The sequence below is a fragment of the Sparus aurata genome, chromosome 20, assembly GCF_900880675.1.
Source record: "Sparus aurata chromosome 20, fSpaAur1.1, whole genome shotgun sequence".
NCBI classification, from domain to species: Eukaryota; Metazoa; Chordata; class Actinopteri; order Spariformes; family Sparidae; genus Sparus; species Sparus aurata.
The window spans coordinates 12,841,656-12,864,317 of record NC_044206.1 but is presented as its reverse complement, the minus strand read 5'-3'; the positions used below and the strand labels follow the sequence as shown (position 1 = coordinate 12,864,317).

Below are 22,662 nucleotides of genomic sequence, written 5' to 3'. Positions count from 1 at the left end.
GTTACACAAACAACAAGGGCAGGTTTCTCATTAAGCTCCTCAAATGCAAACCCCACATGTAGAGAGCGAACGGAGCTGATGAATAATGTCAGAGCCGGTGAGTGTGGTCTAATGTGGAGGAATCATTGGAAAGACTTGTGAAGCAAAGAGACATGAAGGAATCGGCCGGATTTCAAGTGGAACTGGGAGAGACTGTGAAGAGATATAACCTCACTTCACATGTCCCATATATCCCGGCTCGCCTCATTTAGAGGACAGCTAGCTTGAGCCCGTTCCTTTATCGGAATCGGCCTCGCCTTTAATAGATCTCAGAAGTCTTTACTCATCAGTGATTCATGAAATTAATGTCTCTCTTTCCAGTGATTAATAACTAATGGGCTGAGAGAAGCCGAATTCATTAATTATGAAATGGAGAAAATGAGCCCTGCAAATATCACTTTTGATTGATGAGGTCTGGAATAGCAGCCAAGCACACAGCCGCAGTGTGGATTATAAAGCACTCATGACTGCTTTACTGGAAAATCTCTCCCGGCTCCTCCCGTGATATGCACCATGTATGTTTCACTGCAGCGCACACTCTCAACTTGGGGGGGGGGGGGGAACAAACTGCGAAGATATCTTTTTATCACACAGCTAACCATGTCAACTTTTCCTCTCTCCCGCACAGCGTGCAACTGCAACCTGCACGCCCGCCGCTGCCGATTCAACATGGAGCTGTACAAGCTGTCGGGGAGGAAGAGCGGAGGGGTCTGCATGAACTGCCGCCACAACACCGCGGGCCGCCACTGCCACTACTGCAAGGAGGGCTTTTACAGGGACATGGCCAGGCCAATCACTCACCGGCGAGCCTGCAAAGGTAAGAATGTGGAGAGCGCGAATTAAAGCAACAATATGTTGGTTTTTTTAGCTTCAAAATAATGTTGATGGTTCAGCATCTTGTAATAAGGTGAATTGTGATAGTTGTTTAAAGTGGCAACCAAGCACTAGTGGACTCAATGATCCCATGTTCGAAAAATACCTCATAAGTGCCGTCTCAGATGCCCCTATGGTAGATAAAACATGATAAAGTGTCCACTAGGTGCCCCTCCAGTGTCCCACCGCATACAGCTGGTGCCCTTTTTTAAAAAATTTTCGCCCCTGCCCCTCAATCTTCATGAGTCCGCCACTGTATTTAGGAGATCCTGGACTCTGGACACTGCTACACTTTACTTGACAATCAAACATCAACTCTGGTCTATGTTCGTTGCATTTTACATTGATAAAATCTAAAGGGAGAATCCATCCCAAGATCAAAAATACAAATTTTTCCACTTTTCTAGCCGTGCTGTTTATCAAACTAAATTGTTTCAGGCTGAGTTGCAGAGTTTTTGGAGATATCGGCTGTAAAAAGGATGTCTGCCTTTTCTCGAATTTAATGCAAGTCGGCTTGTGGCACTCAATGTGCCAAAGAAAATACATTTGGAAAAAAAAAAATGAACAGCAATGTCTCTGGGAAAAATACACTATTTTTGATTTTGGGGTAAACTGTCTCTTCCAGTGTCTCTTGGTGGTTTTGTGTTTGTCTCATCATACATGGTGGGTGATCACCGCTCGAACAGCTCCGAATACCAAGATGTTTTTTTGCGCTGTCAGAAACATAAAACAAAAAAGTATTTTTTTCCGGGAAAGGAGCTAACTGACCACTCTGATTACGACATCTAATAGGATTTTTTTTTTTCATGAACAAGAATCACTTTCGTGCGATATCAATCAGTAATAGAGTAGCACAATGAATATTTATTTACACGAAAATGTCACAGATTATTAGTTTAAGCTCAGTTTGACTTCCCGAGTGTTTACGGAACGTTCAAACAAAAGCTGATTGAGATGTTCTAACCTTACTAATACTTGTGTAATCATGTCATTTACTGAACAAAAAAAGTTTAAAAAAGGAGTCGCGAGTTATGATTGGAAACATGTTTCGGTCACGGTAACTTCGGCTGAAAAACATCAGCGCGTCTGAGTTGCCATACCATAGCAGAGAGAAAAACGAATTGACGCTGTGCCCGAAGCTTTTCTGGCTGTCCCACAGAATGTTTCCCCCCATACCACACACCACATAATATTATCACTTGACCAAGGCATGTCTCATGGAAACATGTATTTTACCCCCTTTTATTATTTCACATTTGCAGTGAATATTTTTCAGCCTGATATTATGCTGGAAGCGTTTCTCTCCTCCCGCTGGACTTATTGCAAAAACAACACCAGTTTCCTGTACTTGTTGCTCGGGAAAATGCTCAAATCAATAGCAGAGCGGGAGTGTTTTTGATTCTGTTGATCCTGATGAAGGTAAAGAATCACTTCCAGAACATTAAAGAAAAAAAACGGCGCGGGGTGAGAGCTGCCAACGTTCATAGCCGTGAAGATCTTTGGGTCGAAAAATTTCATGGCGAGAATCTCCCACTGGCTTCCGCTCAGTTTTCCCTCTGCAGCCGTCCCAAGCTGTAACTGAACACCGGGAGGTTAGAAATGGCATGATATTAGTTGCGCTGAGATGTTGAGCCATTCATCATATGATGGCAAAAACTCCACAGTGACTTTGGTCACATACCTTAAAAGTTAAGTCATTTGACCTGTTACTGCTCCAGAGCGCCGACAGAAAAGAGATCTACCTCACCCCTGACAGGAGGTCAGTCCTGAGATGTGTTCTCAGCATACAAATTGTTCCCTCATCTTCCATTTCCTGCAGTACCTGGGAGTGTGAAGCTCTCACAGACACTCGAGCGCCCTGACTCTGCAATTTGTCCTTATCAAAGCCTAGCGATCAGGTGGTAAACAGTTTATCTCCCCCCTCACAAAGGCCCCAGATGTGACGGAAATGAAAGTTAGCGTCCGAAAAAAGCCTCCGCTGAGCGCCTGCCTCCGTGATTGATCAGAGCAATTCCGCAGCCTTCCATGAGCCGTCATTTTCCCTCCCCTCGGGCCTTGCTCGCTTTTTTTTTTCATATCCATCTTCTTCGGCTCCCCGTGATTGTTCATAACCACCAGCTCTTCTCCCTCTCCAACTTATGATTTCTCTCTAACTACAAGCCTCGCTCTTGTGGTGTTCCTGATTTTATTTTCCAGCCAAATTCTTGTCCTCGTTCGCGTTTTATCTCCATGCGTCAGGGTCGCGATAGAGGGTCGGAGGTGTGGTGTGGCTGAAGGTTGGGGTAAGTGTCAAGTCTGAAATGGAGTTACAACAATAAAATACAGGTGTTTTCTAAAGGCGAGACGAGAGCGGGGAGGGCTGGGGGCAGAGCCGGCTCTGAGAGGACAAATAGGCCATGTCTGTTTCTAATAAGACCTGCTCTGTAGATGGGCGAAGGGGGAGGAGGAACCACCTTTCTCCTCTCTCCATCACCACTTATCTCATACTTACAAGTATTAAGGAGCCAATGCAAAGTGAACGTGCAGGGCTCCAGCTCAGCAGCAGAAATGCCAATTCGCCAGCCTCTCCCGGAGCTTTTTGTAGCGTCACAAGCATTAAAACAGTCAGCAGAATGAGAGAACCATGGCAATCACCGCACGGCCTGGCCGCAGTATACGAGGTCTTCAAAATACAAGGTTTTTGTGTGAATCCGAGCCATACAGCTGGTATCCTTTGACCACAAGGAACATTGATAAAAGGAAATTCAACATGAGGCCGTAGTCGACGTGAAGTAACGGCGGCCAACACAAACCACATTGGCCGCCTGACTCGAAAGTCTCTCTGAAGGAGTGCATGAGGATATTAGCTGTCAGAGCATACTGTGGACAGAAAAAAAGCATTATGCAATTCAACTCTCAAAGTAATAGTTGTATCCTTGAGGGCGAAAAAAGACCATTTTTGTATCATTAGTATGAGTCGAGCCAGAGGAAGAAGATTTAAATATCAGATGTCACTGAGAGGGAGGGAGGAGCTGATCTTTTGACAGCTTCAACTTCACAGGCTTTCATTTTAGATGCTAAAATGATGCTAATATCTGTTAAATTATTATTTGTGCGCTCAATCTAATGATCTATGCTCTCAGATTAACAATGACTTGATTTAATCTCTTGATTCGATCAGATTTTTGCAGGCGAATGACTAATTTGTGCTCTCAATTCAACATAATGACTCCATTGACTGCCAAGAAGCATATTCCAATAATGTGGTGACTGCCTACAACTACAGACAAGAAGCAGTCCTTGACAGTCCTTTAAGCCCAGATGTGTACACACACACACACACACACACACACACACATTCACGGAGCAACAGGAATCAGTTAAACAGGGCAAACGCCTGTCAAAGGACTGCAAATCCCAGCGCAGTGCCTGTCACGTCTGCAGGCACAAAAAGGCTTGAAAAGTCATCAACCTGTGAGGACGTTTTTACTGCTTCGTAACTGGCCCGAGCCCCTGCACATAAAACTTCAGAAAAACAGTTCAAGGAGGAGAGCCGGGGGTGGAGAACGACAGCCCCCCCTCCACCACCACCACCACCACCACCACCACCACCACCATCCTGCCTCTTAAAGCCCATTCAGATCTGGCAGTTGCTGGTTGTTTACTGAACAGTGTGGACATTGGCAGTAAACTCTGATGTCCCAACAGGCTGGGATTATTTAGAGGGAAAGTGTCGAACATTACTTGCATCTCGTTCATACTGACCGGATCGAGTTGATAGCTCACACAGTTCGGTGATCAGCCTGGAAACAATGGCCACATGTCTCGGCAGGCATGACAGACCGACTCCAGACTTGCATCAGACAGATCGTGTAACCTGGGGGGGGGAGGTTGCCCCTCATGTGCTCTGGATGCATCATCTCATAGGCATGAGTGAGCCCAAAATCTTTGTAGGTATTTATTTTGAGACTTTTGAAAATCAAGTTCGTAATCATCAGCATATTTAATCTATGCAAATGGCAGGAGATCCAAGGCTACCCTCTATAGATCGGGTATTTCAATGTATGATTTAGTGCACTGATCAGACGGGTTTCATTAACAATTTGATTAGAACCTCAAACTGTGGCAGGAGATCCAAGATATAGATCAGGATTTCAAATGTGTTTGTTAGTGCGCTCGGTTTAACGGTAAAATGTTAACTGGACATTTGATTCTATAGTCTACTGACCGCTCACTGCACTTTCACAACATTTGTAACATTCACCCATTTTTTCAATACACTGATGGCAGAGGCTACCATGCAAGCGGCCGACCTGCTCATCGGGTGCAAATTTGGGGTCCAGTATCTTCAAATTCATCGACACGCAGCTGTGGAATCATTCCGGCGATCTTACGATTACCAGGCGACCTGCTTTACCTCCTGAGCTACATCCGCCCCTGTCATAAACAAACTAACATTAATTACCTGGAAATAGTGGCAGGAGATCCAAGGCTACGTTTTATAGATTCAAGTTTCAAATGTACGCATGTGTCCATGCACTACTCAGCTTGGCTTCATTAACAAACTGATTACTTGCCAACGATGGCAGGAGCTCTGGCTGAAGAATGTGGGTGGGTGTAGAGGTGACAATATAGGTTACAGTCCAGAGATCCCTTGCTGACTCGACCTCTGACATCCAGCCCAGCTCTGCGTCTCACCCCACCATATGCAGACGTGTATCCCCTTCAGGTCAGTCGGAAACTCTTACCAAGTCTCATCAAAGCTTTAGTTTCCCGGTCGGGCCTTTGCGTGACTCAAATGGTAGGGATTTTGCATGGACGCTGAAGCATCAGATTTACGTCTCCGCGCACAGCTTCAAACAGAGCGCGGCCACTTTGACACCTGTGGACCGGTCGGCCTTGCCGGAAAAAGGCAAATGTGTTTTCTGAAGATCTGAGCTGCAGTTAATCCCTCCCAACCCCTTTGCTGCCAGACACACACGATCACTCTTGGGTCAGTTTCAGCCATTCAAAGCCCTCTCTCTGGCCCGTTCGACAGGTGGTAGGGTCCTCAGGCTCCCCTCACTGTTGTAGCAGCTAAAAAATGTCCGGCGCAAATAAACACATTCACGGTTCTGCTGAGCGGTGGGAAGAAACCGTGGCATGTTAGCAGCTGCCTTTCTCTGGCAAGCCCTGTAACAAACTGTTAGGTTACAGGGTTTTTCCCCAAAGTGTAATTTTGGCCTTTCTTGTCTTTTCTTGATAAGCTTGGACAATTATAGCTATCGCGTTTCAGTCGAGTCATTCTTAAGTTTGTTTTAGTAATTATGCGCCAGCCTGTGCCTGCTTCCCCCCCCCCCCCCCAAAAAAAAAAACATGCTGACAATAAGAGGTTCACCTTGCATTTCACGGCTTGTTTGTATTTCTGGTAACATGTTGGTCGATAAAGCAGGTAAGGAAGGTTTCTTGTGCTCCTAACTCGCTTTATTCAGGACGGAGAATGTGAGACCAGTCAGTCACACCCCCGTAGATGACTCAAGAAGATAGAAGTCTTACATTTGTTTTGATATGTCACTGATGTGTTTGTCTGGCTGGATTGCTGTGAAATGTTAAGTATGTGTTTATTACGTAAAGAACAAATGTCAGGGTTTTTTTTTTTTTTTTGGAGACTTGGAGTAGCCACAGTTCTGTTGGATTCGCTGTTGTTTATGCTGCCGAGCGCACCAAAAGACTCTGTTTGGATTACACTGAAGCGCCGTCCCTCTCACACTCTCTCTCCCCGTCGCTCTCCAGTCCTCTCCTTCTCTTGTCACCCTCTGATAGGTTGCTTCTCCCTCTCCCTGTCATCCCCTCTAACATCTCGTAAAGCTCTCTCGGAAGGCTTCGGACCGACGCGCCAGCTCTTGTATTTAACAGCTCTTTAAACCAAAAAAAAAAAAGAAAGCCTCATGTTGCTTAAGGGGGTTTGAATAAATTGCCTAGAACCAGCAAAAACTCATAAAAGCTTTGCCAAAGCGAGGTGACCGGAGCGTTGCTTGTTGCTGTTGGCATTTGCTGGGCATCGACTGAACTTTCGGGAAGTGATGAAACCGTGTAGCGTGTCACCGGGCAGGCACCGCACGGCAGTTAGGAGAGCAGAAATGAGCGGAGAGGACAGCACAATGTGGCTTTATCGGTCCCCTGATGGCGATATACTACATACATCAGCCCATCCCCCTGTTAGTCTGTCAAAAAACAGACATTTAGAAGATTAAACCGAATGCCCTGCAGAGACTGTCGTGTCCGAGGTATTAGCCGGTGAATTAACGTGATATGTTTTCTCTCTCTCCTCTTTCTTATTTCACAAACCCCCGTTCCCCCTTTCACACCTGTGCCCGACCCCCTCACCCCACCACCCAAGCCTGTGACTGCCACCCTGTGGGTGCCGCAGGCAAGACTTGCAACCAGACCACAGGCCAGTGCCCCTGCAAGGACGGCGTCACCGGCATCACCTGCAACCGCTGCGCCAAAGGCTACCAGCAGAGCCGCTCACCTGTGGCGCCCTGCATCAGTGAGTTACTCACACACACACACACACACACAATCACAACTCCCCGCATGTGCACACAGACGTTGTACACTGTCAGCTCGGTGGATTTATCAGCTTGTTAGCGAGTCGCTGCAGAGTAACTGTACGTTTCCTTATATTCAGTTTTCCACTTCATGTTATGACAGTGCTGTGTTTATGGTCTGGTTAGGTTGAGCCACAGAAACCACTCGGATCATGTTAGGAAAATGCTGTGTTGTTTTTTTTTACTTTCCCTGGTCTGTCTACAAACATGGCTGAAAAACATTGTGAAAACACATGGTTTAAAGTTTACAAACCTCAAAAACGCTGTCTCGAATGTTGGTCTCTGGCTTGTCACCCGACCACCAACAATCCCCTCCATGACCCGACATAAACATCCACTCATATACATGTAATCTGCATGTGGTGTGACCAGATTGTAGAAATGCTGATACGGCACATGTATGACAATGACAATTTGAACTACAGCTGGGAGGTATGAAGGGTGCAATATGTAAGAATTGACCACCTGTTGAAATCATACTCTAAACAGAGAGGAGGCAGTATATCACCAGACTAACTGCTAATGCTGCTAACTGTAGCTGCCATTAGATGTTTAGCTCAGTTAGCCGTGCAGCTAACCTCCTGGAACGGGAGCTCAGCTGCCGCACAGTAATGTTGTCAAAACTGCGTCTGAGTTTCAGTTAATATTGTTATGTTTTTCAACTAAAATTCACCTTTAGATCCAGTATTTGTCAGGCTGTAAGATGATATCTAGTCTCATTTCACGATAGCAGTATAATAACGATATATTTCCCAGCCCCAGTTTGAGCATGTATGTGGTTTTACTGTGCTGACGGAGCTGGTAAAAGACTTACAAGCTCCACCGTGAAGAACATAATCCAACAAAAGACATGATTCATATTTTCAATAAAGTCATGAACTGCACTTAGAGCCGCGCACACTAAAAACCATGGAGATTACGCAGCATAATTGAAAGCACACCTCCCCGTAGCCTAAAGTCATTCTAAGCCTTCTGACAGGCACACCCAGCCCGATCCCTGAGCCACACACACGGCACACAGTACATGTGTCCTGTGGGCTGACATGGCCACTGAAAATGCGCCGATAATTTCATAGTGAACAGCCCGAAACATGTGTGCAAACAAGGGCCCGCGTGTAACGTTAGGCTGAACTGAAACGTGATCTTTGTCAACGCGTTATTCCACTCGCGCACAGTGTGTGTGTTTGTGTGTGTGTGCCTGTACTCTACTAGCTGTAGTACGCATGTCGACAACATCAGGTTTTTAATTTCCTGTAACAAGCGTGTACATGTGCGCGTGGATTGTGAAATATGTCCAGTGGCCCGGCACATACAGGCATGTGTAATCGAGGGCAGCTTTCCACCGCACCGTGTGCCAGGCGGTACGAGCACACACTGCACACACACACACACATACACACACACTAAGAAGGCAACCTGCACCCGAGCAAACCGTGCCCACCCAGCGCCGCACCGAGCTGTGCCACACTGTTCCACATGCTGCCGTGTTGTTTCTCTCCGGAGCAGATGGCGGATGGGCGAGAGGGAGAAAACAACTGTGGTCATGGATGGCAGACCCCGCTCGTTTGAGCACCGCTGAACCGTCCAATGGGAACAAGAACAGTTGTGTATGTGTGTTTGGATCCATTACGAAGAGCGTTAATGCCAACTGTGTGTGTCATTGTGGCCTCATGGTGGGGATCTTCTCTCCTATTGAGGCTCCCTGGACCCCAAAGACAGAAGACAAGCCCATTAAGCAGCCAATTAGTATGATGGCAGCAACCCTCATCTGAATGATCCTTTCATCATCTGTCCGTCTTCACAAGATGTGGCCCACGAGGGCACGCCGACTCAAAAGTGTCTTCTAGCAGCTGCGCCTGCCTTCACAAAGCTTGGTGCCCTTGTTTGTTTTTGTTGGCGGGGCGTCCATAATTTCTGAGAGACAACTGCTGCTTCTGCCTCAAAACAGCTTACGCCCCCACCACCACCACCGCACTCCCACTCGCTCGGTTCGAACCCTCCACCTCCAAATCCAAACGCGGATCCTCTGGGTGGATGCAAAGCCAGCTTTCCAGTTACTTTGTAAGTAAAAAAAAAGCAAAGGACCCATCGTTAGCATTTGTATTGGAAAGTTGCATACGATTAGAGGAGAAGGTCCTGGAGGAATTCCACGAGGCACTTTTTTCGAGTAGCCAGCGGGCACGGCGACGGAGGCCTGCATCTGTCTCAAGACGATCCAAGCTAAATTGCCCCCCTCTGCCATCTGTCCATCTGTCTATACATGCCTGCATGGAGATTACACAGCGGCGTTAACCCGGCATCTGTTAGGGAAGGACGAGACTAATCTACCGCAGCCACCTTTCCATTTTTTTAATCGGAGGGGCATCAAAGAACTTCTGTGCGCGCCGACTTTGAATGGATCGACTTCTCCAAACTGGATTAAGAGTGCATTTTTCGGGGGAGGGTTGAATTCGGTCCTCGGACTCCATTATTTCTTCCACCGAGGATCTTCTGAGTCTCTAAAGATGACAGTGAAACCACCACATTAGTCCGTGGAATGCATGGTTTATTTGAGCCTGTCTTCCCTCTCACCACCAATAAGTCTCCCTGTCAGTCCGCCGGTGTTTATCTAGCACGTCTGTCTGCGATTCCTCACGTGTTTTCATCTGATAGCTGACACATGTCACAGTCCAAACCTCCCGCACGGCAAAAAAACCCTGACACTTTCTACTTCTCAAACCTAAGCTGACCCTTTTGTATTATGTTGCGGGTGTTTTTAATACATTCACAAACCCTTCCCAGATATACCCACTCTTTTAATGAATTCAGACATACTTCATTTCTTTGACCACACATGCACTCTGAGCAGGCACGCAGTCAAATCACTTCTTTGACCAAACTTGAAAGGAAGGAATTTACATTTAACCAGTAAAATAACTGTATTCCGTGTGTGTGTGTGTCTGTGTGTTTCAGAAATCCCAGTGGTCAACCCCACAGCTGTGGTGAGCAGCACAGAGGAACCAGCAGGTTAGTATACGCTCTTCGCACCTCGCCCATGAGCACCGCTACTTTACGAGGGGAACGAAAACATATTTTTTAATATTTCTGGACCCGAGTTTTAAGGTGTGGAATAAATATTAATGAAGGGTGGGGTCCCGTCTTTTTGAAGTCATGCAAAGAGAACGAGCGCACTGGGACCCGCAGAATTTTTCCATTGTCTTTAAAAAACCTGTGTCCTTGGCACACTTTCCCCCAACCGCTAACCTCAAGTTAGTGGAGCCGTGCTGCGCTCCGAAATCACAGCAGCTCAAAGCCAAGGCCGGCAGATAGGCAGGTGATTAGTTAGAGTTTAGCTGGGAGATATAGTGGAAGGGAGAGTTTTGAGGCGTGAAAAGAGTGCTGGCAAGCGACCGCGGGGAAATTTGTTCAGTCTCTCCCTCCAACTGTCCAATTTAAGCTCCGGTCAATTACCCTGCCCTTATTTTTCATTCCGTGGCTGTTTGATTTGAACGGTGGTGTTGATTTGGAAATGTTGATTCATTAGTGGCTTTACAACATATATCATCACTCGGGCTTGCAGATCGAACCGCCCACCCTGCCGCTGATACTCTACTGCGCAATTCAAAGCGCATGGTTTTATTATTTTTTCTCTATCCTTTTTCTTCTAAAAATATATGTTCTGTCAGAAAACTCACTGCAGATGACACTTCTGATTTATGGAGGTCCTGCTTTTCAAATGTTTGAGGATACTGCTAACACTGACTTCACTTCTGTCCTCATTAAATTCAATGGTATTGAATGAATAAATTAGCTTACATCAAAGGAATAGTTTGACATTTTTTGGAAAATGCATATTCGCTGTCTTGCCAAAAGTTAGATGAGAAGATTTATGCCACGCACACCCGTAGAGTAAATCATGTAGATCAGCTAAGGTAAGCTTACCCAATAGCTTCGCTCGGCACAGAGACTGGAAACAGAAATGGGTAGGGAGAAATAGTCCATCACACACTGACAACTAGTTGTTTTTACACTTTTTATGTAGATTAAACAATCAAGATATAACAGATTTTGGGCCCTGTGGAATAATCTCGACATTGTCTATTCTCAAATTGCTAATTGGACTTTGGAAAAGCCCAGATATCCATTATCCGGATATCCGCTAGCCACTGCGGAAGCAGCCACTGGTCAGATAAAGCCGAGCTGCCAAGCTAAGCAAACGGACCACTTTGGCTTTAGCTGCATTGTAACTGACAGGCATGAGTCTTGTCTATGCTCTCATCCGATTCTTGGCCAGAAAGCAAATAAGTATGTTTCCCTAAATGTCTAAATATTACATTTTCCAATATATATTGATCATTTTCTCACATTTGCAGCTTCTTTTCACAAGTACAACGCTCCTCATTTCGTTTCCTCTCATTACTTGGGCCTCTGAGCCTTTGAAAAAACAAAAAATGCACAGTCGAGCCCTTTCTTGTGTTTATTACTTCCCTGGGAAAATGTTACGGGGTCTAAGAACACAAGAGTTGTTGATCGCCAATTCACCTCAGGCTCAACCAAACACACCAGAGCATCCCCCCCTCCAATCCTTCTAGTTCCTAAACTACCATAGAGCAAGCTTCACCATCAGAAGCCGAAGGCCCCCGAATGTTTTTGTGTAAGGGGCGGTGGATGCAATTTGTCCTTGTCATGGCACCGCGAGAAGGGGGCTCGAGGGAACGAGGGGGCATCGAGAGCCCCCCGGAGCCAATTGTGAGTGTTTTTCAGTGGGCCGGTCTTCTGGGTCAGCGGGCGATTCACCGAGAGCTTTTCCAGGTGAACAGCTAGCCAGCCAGCGAGTCTTCATGGGAAAAACACACACCGTCTCTCAGCCAGAGTTACACTGCCGATACCTTCGGGCCAGCCACTGTATGCCACACACACAAATAACGGCAGTGATCTAATGAAATCCATGCGCATCTCATACAAATGCATGCCTGTCACAGTTGCATGCACACTTCCCCATGATAATGATCTGCACATGAAACCACACGCTCACTCCTAATGAAAAAGACCTTAAGCAAGCTCTAATATTTAACAATCCGAGTCTGCGAGCAATGTTCATTCATACACAAATCCGTCCACACGCACACCTCCGCACCCGTCCACATCTACACCTCTGCGTCTTTTTTTTTTTTCTTTAACGTCGCCCTGTCTCGAGGTTATTGGAAGCTGCCATCTGCTCTCTCTTTCTCCCGCTCTTTCCCTTTTCTCTCCTCTCTCTCCGGCTAATAAAATCTCCAGCGCTCTGATATACAGCCAAGCCTCCTGGACGTTTTTACGGGCTCCTCGGTCCCCTGTTTCTTCCCTTCTTCCATTCGCTCCATCCGTTCCCCCCCCCCACACACACAAAAAAAAATGAACGATGCAACACCCCAGCTCTCATGCAACCCAGCGAGCTTAATTTCTCTCTCTCACGACCTTTTTTTTTTCTAATTGAGGTATTTCATGTCCAGCAATTTCTTTTTCATTCGGTTTGCTTTGGTAAGCGAACCCGACCGAATGGTTTTTCTTTTGAAGGCCCGACCGCAGATACCAGCTCGGTTAGCAGCATGTGGTTTTTCAGTTTCATGCCCTGACATTCCAGGCGAGCAAGCATGGTCAGCTTCTCGTGTCCCTTCACTAGCACTAACCCTCATGCCACGTTTGGGAAAAAAAACAAGTCTCTTGGCGTTTCTCTGCATTTTCAGTCAATCATTTGAATTTTTTTTCTGAACTCTGATAGTTTTGTAATTGAAATAAGTGGGTCCAAAATTCTCCGCTTCATAAAATCTGGTGGCGTCGAGTCAAGTACAGTAGAGTTCTCCTAATGATCAACAGTGTCTGATTCTCTCTTGTCGCGGCTCCAGTAACAGTAGTTACCATGAGCACGATTTGAAAAACACGGCTCAGTGCTTTAAATTAAACGTTAGTGTTTCTAACGTGTGCGCTTTCATCTGTTTTTCGAAAAAGTTCATTTAATTTTGTTTTCTTTGTTCCTCCCTGCTCTCAGCTCATGGAAAAGTGTACTTTCATGATCAGAGAGAAGCATTTTAATGTTGAGCTGACAAAATAAATATTTCAGGATTAGGAGAAACAAACCAGGGGAAATTATAACGTGTATAACGTTGGTTCATAGGTAGTGTTGCACGCAGCCATTTTTCAACATTAAATCTACAAGTAATTCAAGTGTTATTGCAGTTATCAATTTTTCTTCAGGTTGAAGGAAATGTCCGGGCTGCTGAACGAAGAGACGTGAGGTCGCAACAGGAGAGCTACTTGCTTGGAGTCCTAGGTTGAGATATTTCGGGCAGAATTGTTTCCAGTGCGGTTTCCATATTTGTGTCACTTTATGATGAAAGATCAACCTGAAAATGACACTCATAGATACAGCACATGACAACGAAACCAAACAAAAGCTGGTTTTTCAAGTCGGTCAAGATGAGATCCAAGAGCTCCATTTTAACTGTCACAATTGTAAATTATAATGCCTCATCACCAAGCCGACTCCACCTATGAGTGGTCAGCGGAGGTCATCTTTGCAATGTGTGGTCTCACTCGTCACGCTGGCAGCGGCTTATTCACACACATCCAACCATGACCTGCTCCCACCGCGCTCTGTCTTTCGTCAAGATCCCAGAAAACATGTCAGACCGAACACTTTTACTACTCTGGTATGCTTCACTCGCCTCACAGTGCCGGCCTTTGCCGGGGGTTTGATGTATGATTTGTTCAAGTTGTGTTTTAGCACACAAAATCCAAACCAGGCTCAACGTTACCCAACCTGCTTCACTTTCCTTTGCAGCCTCCGGCCCTGTCAGTGACCAGTGGTGGAGGAAGTATTCAGATTCTCCTCTTCAGGAAAACTTCTAATACCACGCTGTAGAAATAATAAAAAAAATCAAGTAAAAGTGCAAAAACGCTATAAGGAAAATCTACTTAAAGTATCAAAAGTAGAACTACTCAGTGCAGAGAAGCGTCCCATGTGAGCATACAGTATATGGTAAATAGAAATGTGCTATAATAAAGTAGATAATCAGATCTTCATTACTCTTTTTATATCGTACTAATGATTTTCAGCATAACTATTTTCATTATGGATTAAACTTCTAGTCAACCAATCAATTTATTCTAATATAGTAGATATAAGATATCTTATTATGATATCTTGTTTTGTCCAACCAGCAGCAATGATTCAGTTCAAAGTAGACAAAGGCTCATTTTTTAGTCAAAAAACACTACAGTGTTCTTGTACTTTCCAGTGCTGCAGCTCTGTATTCCCTCTCTGTCTGAAACTTTCTGTTTAAGCTCCTGTCTCTTTAAGGCCCGCCCTCTTCAATACCCAGTCTGCTCTGATTGGTCAGCTCACACACACCTGAGAAGTTTTGAATGTTTTCCCCACAATTCTTACATTTAGCACCCTTAAAGATCAATACTGGAGTAAATGTAGTGACCATCAGTGTATGGGCAAGTAAATATGAGTATGTACGTGGTGATTTATTTTGATGCTGTTGACTGTGTCTATTGGTGGTTTCACAGTACATAACAGTTTACTGTTTTTAGTCATGCTGACTTTGCATTAGAGATGGTCGCTGTTTATGTGCCACAGGAGCAGCACATAATGCACTATGTAACAGTGTGAAATAGAGCCAAAATGTAACTTTACGGCAGCGATTCAAATTTCAAGTGTGTAAGTGTCCCTTTATGTGTGCAACCTGAGCGTTGGTGAGTGAGACCCTGCTCGTTCTTGTCTTCGCAGATTGTGAGTCCTATTGTAAACCAGTGAAGGGAAACCTGAAGATCAACATGAAGAAATACTGCAAGAAGGATTATGGTAAGGCAGTAGAATAAACCATCAATCATAATGAGTACATCTGCTGTGTTCGCTGTATTGATCTGTGTGTGTTTTCCATGAATGTGCCCACAGCGGTCCAAGTGAACGTCCTGGACATGGAGACTGTGGGCGACTGGGCCAAGTTCTCAGTGAACGTGGTGTCCGTGTACAAGAGCCGCGGCGATCCCCTGAAGCGGGGCGACAACATCCTGTGGGTGCACATGAAGGACCTGGCCTGCAAGTGTCCGAAGATCCAGATGAGCAAGCGGTTCTTGGTGATGGGCGGCAGCGATGGCGGAACGGGCACGGCGGTGGGCGCAGGGGTCGCGCCCGGGACTGGGGCCACCAGTCCTGGGGCGGAGCGCCTGGGCCTTATGGCCGATAAGAACAGCCTGGTGATCCAGTGGAGGGACGTTTGGACGAGACGCCTGAGGAAGTTCCAGCGCAAGGAGAAGAAGGGGAAGTGCAGCAAAGCGTGATGGGGAAGCGGCCCTACCTCTACCCTCCATCGCCCACCTTCATGAACCCTTCCCCCCCTCTCCTCCCCCTGAATCCTTTGTTCCCCCCCCCCATCACGGGAACACTGCACATTAGAAAGACTGCATGTACCCTACCTGTTTTAAGGACCACGTTTTGTGTATATTGTATAATTATTTTCCTTTTTATTTTTCAAGTTGTGTCTTTTTGTTATGTCAAGTTTGTCCAATTGGTTTGCCTTAAAAAGGGACCATTAAAAAGGGTATGAAGTGTATACAAAAGCAGACGCCATTCCCTCCCTCTATGACGACAGCGGAATTGTCCACTCGTCCCCCACCTGCACCCCAAACATCCTCCTCTTCCTCCTCCTATTCCTCCTCCTCCTGTCATGACTGTCTCCTGCCATTTTTTTGTTCGACTCCACACTTCACACACTTCTCTGAGGATTGTATTCGAGTGTTTGTCACTCCGGAGAGACTGACTGATCGCAGCGACAAGACAAAGCCGCACATCCTCAGCTCGGCCTCCTCGCGTTTCGTTGTCGAAACAAACTCAAGCTGTACTGCCTGACAACTTCTAAACACTTTGCTGTCAAGATGTTCATAACAAAACGAAAAAAAAACTGGCCATCCTGTTACCAGGTCTCTGCAGTAACTTCTACAGACTTTAACTATAAAAACTGTTGTCCCGTGAGGAACCAAGGGCTCCCTTTGCAGGGACATTTTCCACAGCAAACCTCAGTCTCACCACCACTGCTGCTGCCGCCAGACAGCCCTCACAGAATAAACTGCTCATGTAGGCTGTTATATCTGCAAGTATTTGATGCCACTGCTCATAGTAGAGTTTATATTCTTCGTGTGGCGACATTGTATCTCATCCATCCGTATCCCAGCGTGTTTGAGATGTATCTTTTCGTTTCATTTTAAGCAGAACAAACCCTGTTAGCATGTGTGAGTCACTTCCCAGGCCTCCGGGGCTGTGCCTCTTCACCACCAGCCCCTCTCATGAGTGGTTTATAAAGTCATGCATCACCATCGTGACTCATTGCTTGTCACTTTTTGCGGAAGACAAATTAAGCAGTGCGGACAAATGGCTGGAATTTCAGAACAATACCAATATTTCCAAGGAGGCATTCTTTTTTTCTTCTTTTTTTTGCTTTATGGATAATGTCTTCCGCTGGGTAGTGGCCTTCCAGATGTTGCTGTGTGGCCAGTGTCGTTTTCTTTGTATTTAAAATGTCTGAACCTTTTCCTGATGTGTCTAGCGACTGGCAGGCTTTTTTTGTTTGCCAAAATAAGAGATTGAAATGAGAGTTCCTTTTCATGCAGTAAAAAGAAATCAAAGTCGGATAAACAACATAGTTCGTGTTTTTCTCTCGCATATTTCGACAAAATGAATGAGGCTGGAAAGTTTTTTTAGTGCTCACTTGATTGTATTATGACATGAGAGGGTCATATTTCATTCCTCATGTGCTTTGTTATGTTTGCATGCTTGTGGTTTTTTGCTGGTCCATCAAAACCTTACAGTGAGCAGAAAAAGACCTAAACCAATATGAGCATCGAGATCCAAAGGAAAACTTCCCCAAGTCGTCTCCCCCCGCACGCCCGCCCTAACGCGGTCCCTGTCATCCTTTGCCAAATAAGCATAGTCAGTTTTTAAATTCAATTAAGAGACTATGGAAGTCAGGACCAACGAAAACCACAGAGAGACCCGTCTGGTTGCTCTCAAGCTTTTTTTATCTGCCTTTTGCTGTTATTTCATTTTGTAAAGCACATTACAAGTTATTTAAATAGAGTACAAGATAAACACGCAGTTTTCGAGGGGCACGTCGAGCTCGGCGCGGCAGCAAGCGCGCCGACAGGCCTGTCATGCTAGCTCGTGGTTACGCTCCTCCGGCTGCGGTGGTATGTTTGGTTTGTCATCCTTCCAGAAGTGTCTCTCCTCTGCTCTCTTCCATGTGTCAGCCACCACCCTCCCCAAACTCTCTCTCTCTCTCTCTCTCTCTTTTTCTTTTTTTTTTCTAAAACCTATTTTGCATGTCGTGTGTTCAGTGTTTTAGATAAGTGACAGCGCAGAGCGAGGCTGCCAAAACCCCCTCAGTGGTGTACTGTACTGCACTGTAGCTCTTGTTTTTTCACGTCTCTCTGAGAATGTATGTCAAACTGTGAAGAACACACTCACACAAGTGTATGGTCTGATTGTAAGTGTTTATGAAATAATGTCACCAAGCGTAAGAATGTGGACGCCATGACAGTTGATGCTATTGTAAACTCTTGCTGTGTTTTCCATATCACAGTCACGTTCATTTCAGTGTGCACAGCAGCTGCCCCTCACAAAGTAATGTACTGTTTGAATGCAGTATGAATACATCCGGGACGACTGCACCTTGAACATCTGTCGCAGTCCAGCGTACACTGTAAACTCTGGCAAAGTGACTTCACTTGAAAGAAATTGAGGGAACCGATAACCCCAAAATTAGCAACTAAGGCAGACTAATAATTGTAAGTTGTTAAATCTTTTTAGCTTTTAGAACTTAGGTACAACTGACCTAATAGTCTACTTTACTTTGTAATTCTGATGTAATCGGTTTCCAGACTTTTTAAAAGTAAAGTCAACTTTTAAAATGTACAGTCTAGTATATTAATGTATTCATTATAAACACAATTTGCAAAAAAAAACTGAGGTACTGACACGTCTGTCATCATTGATGTGACCAATCTTCCACTGCACAAATGATTGTGGGTCAGAATAGCCAGAAAAGCGCGCTGGCCTGCACACACTGTCAAATCTGACAAATCTGACCGATTACCTCAAAATTGTTCATACTTTTGAGCCCGTACAACTTCAGTTGATTGGTAGTAATAACAATAGTTTCCTTTTGTAATTCTGACGTAATCCGTTTCCTGACTTTTAAAAAGTAAAGTCAATAAAAGGTGACCAGATATTTTTGGAATGCTGCATCTGAAATACTATGTATTGGGTCATACTGCATCTAGTTCTGGTACACTCTACCGAACAGTACAGTGTGGGTATTGGTGATTGTGGATCCTCATGCTGTTCAGCTGTCCGCCTCACGATGGCATTCTCCTAATCCAAAAACAAACCGCAACCAAAATGAGTTGTCGGCCACCACGACCTCTGGTGAGACAAAAGATTTTTTTAAAAAAGGACATCAAAATCGTGCAGGTGTTACTGATTTAGCAACTAAATGTGGCGTCCTGTCCACCTTCCACATCACACCGTTACTGTTGTCCGAATCATCTGCCTCCTCAAGTTAGCCAACGTTGCTAACACTAGCTACTGTTGCTAACACTAGCTACTGTTGCTAACGCTAGCTAACGTTAACATTGCAAGTGCTAGCTAGCTAGTACGCACAGCATTTTTCTTTTCCACAAACTGGCAACTGCCAAGACAGCTGATCGCTGATCGCAGACGAAACACAACGTGACTCTGCCGTTGTTCTACTATTGGCCGAAGAACCTTGTTACAAACTGTCAGGATACTTACACGGACATAGATAAAACAGCAAAACAGTTTTGGACCCGATAAACATTTTAAAATGATGATGATGATAATGATTTACAATCATAACAATGGATTATTCTGCACCTTTCTACAAGCTCTGAAGATGAATTTTGAAATGCATGACCTTTAAGTTATGACATCGTTATGTCCAGAGCGCGATTTCCAACTGTTGAATTTCAAAATTTACAAAAATGCAGAACCGAACAGTGAATAATTTGTGCGTGGTGGTCTGTCAGACAGGTGGTGTTAGTCGCACCAGCCTCCTTGCCCTGGTATGTGAGTACACTGTGACACATTATGATGAATGGTCAAATGACGTGCCAGCTCAGCCTCTCTGGCGCTCGGCTCACTGAACATGATCATGGAGGAACCGCGGTGTCCTTGAATCTGGACTTTAGATTTCGTCAAATCCCTCTCTCCCCACCTATCGGCTCTCTGTTTTCCAGCTCATAAGCGGCCACCCTGAATGTCGGGAATAAAGATAAGAAGTGAGCCAGATGTTTGTTTGGGGGGGTGGAAGCGGCGTCTTGTGAAAGCTATTTAGTGAGCCTCATAGGGAGAGCCGTCCTGTTGTTTTACGTTAACAAGCCCAGCAGCTTGGCAGTGGAACTGAGGCCATAACTGCTTTGCTGCCCCCCCCACACCATTTATAGCATTCACAGGTGTGTGTGTGTGTTTGTGTGTGTGTGCATGTGTGTAATTAACCCTACCTGAGTAAACAAGTGAAATGCACATGAACTGAAAGTGCAGAGAGGCGAGAGAGCTCCCATTCAAAGGCGACAAAAGCTTTTCACGTTTGCCACTGTTCAAACGTCCGAACAGCCTCCGATGAAGAATTATCATTTTCATTCTTGATTATTTTTTTTTTTATCACTTCCATCTTGCCTTGTTTAATAAGTCTTGACACGATTCTTTTTTTCTTTTTTTTTAATGTTGTAAATATGTACTGAACTGCCTCTTGACATTTTCTGTTGTCTTTTTTCTTTTCTTTTTTTTTGTAAAGCGTCACTCGGCCTGGGATGACTCACGTGTATGGATGTACAAACCAGATGATGTTATATGGATGTAGAAACCAGAAACATATGCTTTTGTGATCACGACCAGAAGATGTGGTTCAGATGTTACACAGAATGTATTCCTTTTTTTTTTATTTTTTTTTATTTTTTTTTTTTATGTTGTTTCCAGACAACAACCGCCCAATTGTAAATGACTTTTGAGGAGAATCGAGTAAAAAAAAAAAAAAGAAAAAGAAAAAAAAAGAAAATGTGACACGGGCTGATCGGATTTTTTTTTTTCCCGTCAACGGGAGGGAACTGACACAACAACCCACTGCTTTCTGTTACGTTAACGTCCTGGGAATAATGCGTCACTCACCCTCCTTTTTCTTCAGTTCTTCAGTTCAGTCCCGCTCCTCACTTCTGTTATATCAAAGTCTTCCTTGTACATTTTCCTCTGAGGCAATGAACCACTGACTTTTTAATCTAAATGATAAAAAAATAAATTATTAGTTAATGAGCTGTGTGTCGTGTTGATCATCTGTCTCTGTGATTGCAGCCATTAGCCCGAACCGCGGAAATCATAATCTAATTGATACGTGTGTGTGTGTTTCCCGTTTTGGAAAGTCTGCTCGCATACGGTGTGTTTCCACTCAAAGGGGCTGGACTTGGGGGGGGGGGGGGGGGGGGGGGGGAGAACGGGGGAGAGCTCTGAGCAAGAGCTAGAGCTCTGTAAATAAACACGGAGTGTGTACCTCACCTATGAGGAAACCCAACTCCCGAGTCAGGTCCAAAGCAGGAAACTCCTTCCTCTCTTTCCTCCCCCTCTCTTTTCTCTCTCTCACCTACAGTCTCCTCTCGCCTCGTCTCCCCACCCTCTAACCAAACAGGCCAGCTCCATCCATCCTCCTGAAGGTAAATTACAGGAAGGCGGCCATTTATCATCACTCTTCCCAGGCATGGCCATCAAGGCTTTGAGAATAGGGGTTGCTGAGACTGTCTGGACACACACACACACACACACACATGCACATACAGCATGACATATGTCTCTACATTAAGTCCATCCATCCTGGGCATCCTGTCATCAGCTTCCCGTTCCTGTTTCAGCCAAAATGTTCTAAATGGCTGTCACCCAAATGGACCAGGGGGATCCAGATGTATGGTCCCGTGAGAGATTCAGCTACAGGAGCAGAGTCGGGCCCAAGTCTAAACGAGACTCCCTCGGTTTCTCTGTTTTCTCCCTTACAGCTTGTGACGGGAATGAGAGATTGGACGAAGTGGAGTGCCCAGTGATCCACTTCACCCCTCAGGATGTTCTCATGCTCGAGAAACTCTCCAACACACAACCGACGTTTCCGTTTGCTTCTTTTTCTCTGTGGCAGCCACCGGCTCAACCCAGTGAAGCCCAGCTCCAGATAAACCTGGTGTGTGTGGCATCATCTGGTTTATTTTGGCACAAATTTATGCAAGACATAACTGTGAAATGTTATTTTTCAGTGGACAGAAGGATGGAGAAGGGAAAGGGGAACACTCGAAGGCAGTGGCGGACTCAGGGTGTTTGAGGATCAGGGGAGATAAAGTACAAAGGGGCACCTTAGAGGGCAATTTATCCTGTTTAATCTCTATTTCTAACATGACTCCCTTTGTCCACAACTAAAGGCAGGGGTGCCTAAACTTTTTCCCCTTGGAGGGCTGAAACATAATAGTGGGCTTCATGTCAAAAACAGGCACATATTATGTCATAGTGTCATCTAGGCACTGGAATTTCTAACTTTGATACAATACCTTGAAAAATATAAATATTCAAATTGACAAAACACCTATAATTTTAGATTTTTACGAAAGGATAAAGAAAAAAAGGCTATAACTTTTCCTTTCCTGGTTAAAGGCTGAGAACAGAAAAAAGATTAAAATATCACACGTTTTTTCATATTGGGTCTCTGAAAATCTCTCGTTGACTGATTGAGAAAAGCGTCGCTGGAAAAAGAGATCTGAACCCATTCTATTCAGAATCGATATGTACTGATAGATAACCCTATTAAGAGGATCTGAAGTCCTCTTAATTGACCGACTTCTTGCACAAAGCATCACTCTGGTCAGAGAACTGATATATATTTGGATTTCCTGCACATTCAAGGAGTCTTTTTACCTCACAAAATAAAACAGCGTAGACATTATGATAATTCTTCATCCGTCATCTTTAACTTCTTTTGCCGTAAACATCTGGCGGGCCAAACTGAACCTTACAGTGGACCAACTTTGGCCTGCCATGACTGTGTTATGGAGTCAATGTTGTCTCCAACCTTCAGACTGAATCATCATGTACCTGTCTTCTTCTTATTTAGGCACAATT

At 45.0% G+C, this 22,662-nt stretch overlaps 1 protein-coding gene across 3 annotated transcripts in view; it reads left to right on the top strand.

Annotated features, from left to right (window-relative positions):
* The window catches only part of ntn2 (netrin 2), a 53,907-nt gene extending 33,081 nt beyond the window's left edge, over positions 1 to 20,826 (top strand). For all 3 annotated transcript variants that reach the window (XM_030401299.1, XM_030401300.1, XM_030401298.1), the window contains 5 exons: positions 668 to 856; positions 7,271 to 7,420; positions 10,434 to 10,487; positions 15,235 to 15,309; positions 15,403 to 20,826. In XM_030401299.1, coding sequence (XP_030257159.1) covers positions 668 to 856; positions 7,271 to 7,420; positions 10,434 to 10,487; positions 15,235 to 15,309; positions 15,403 to 15,788 — 854 coding nt within the window. In that variant the 3' untranslated portion in view covers positions 15,789 to 20,826. The remainder of the gene's footprint in view (positions 1 to 667; positions 857 to 7,270; positions 7,421 to 10,433; positions 10,488 to 15,234; positions 15,310 to 15,402) is intronic.
* Positions 20,827 to 22,662: the final 1,836 nt, after the last annotated feature.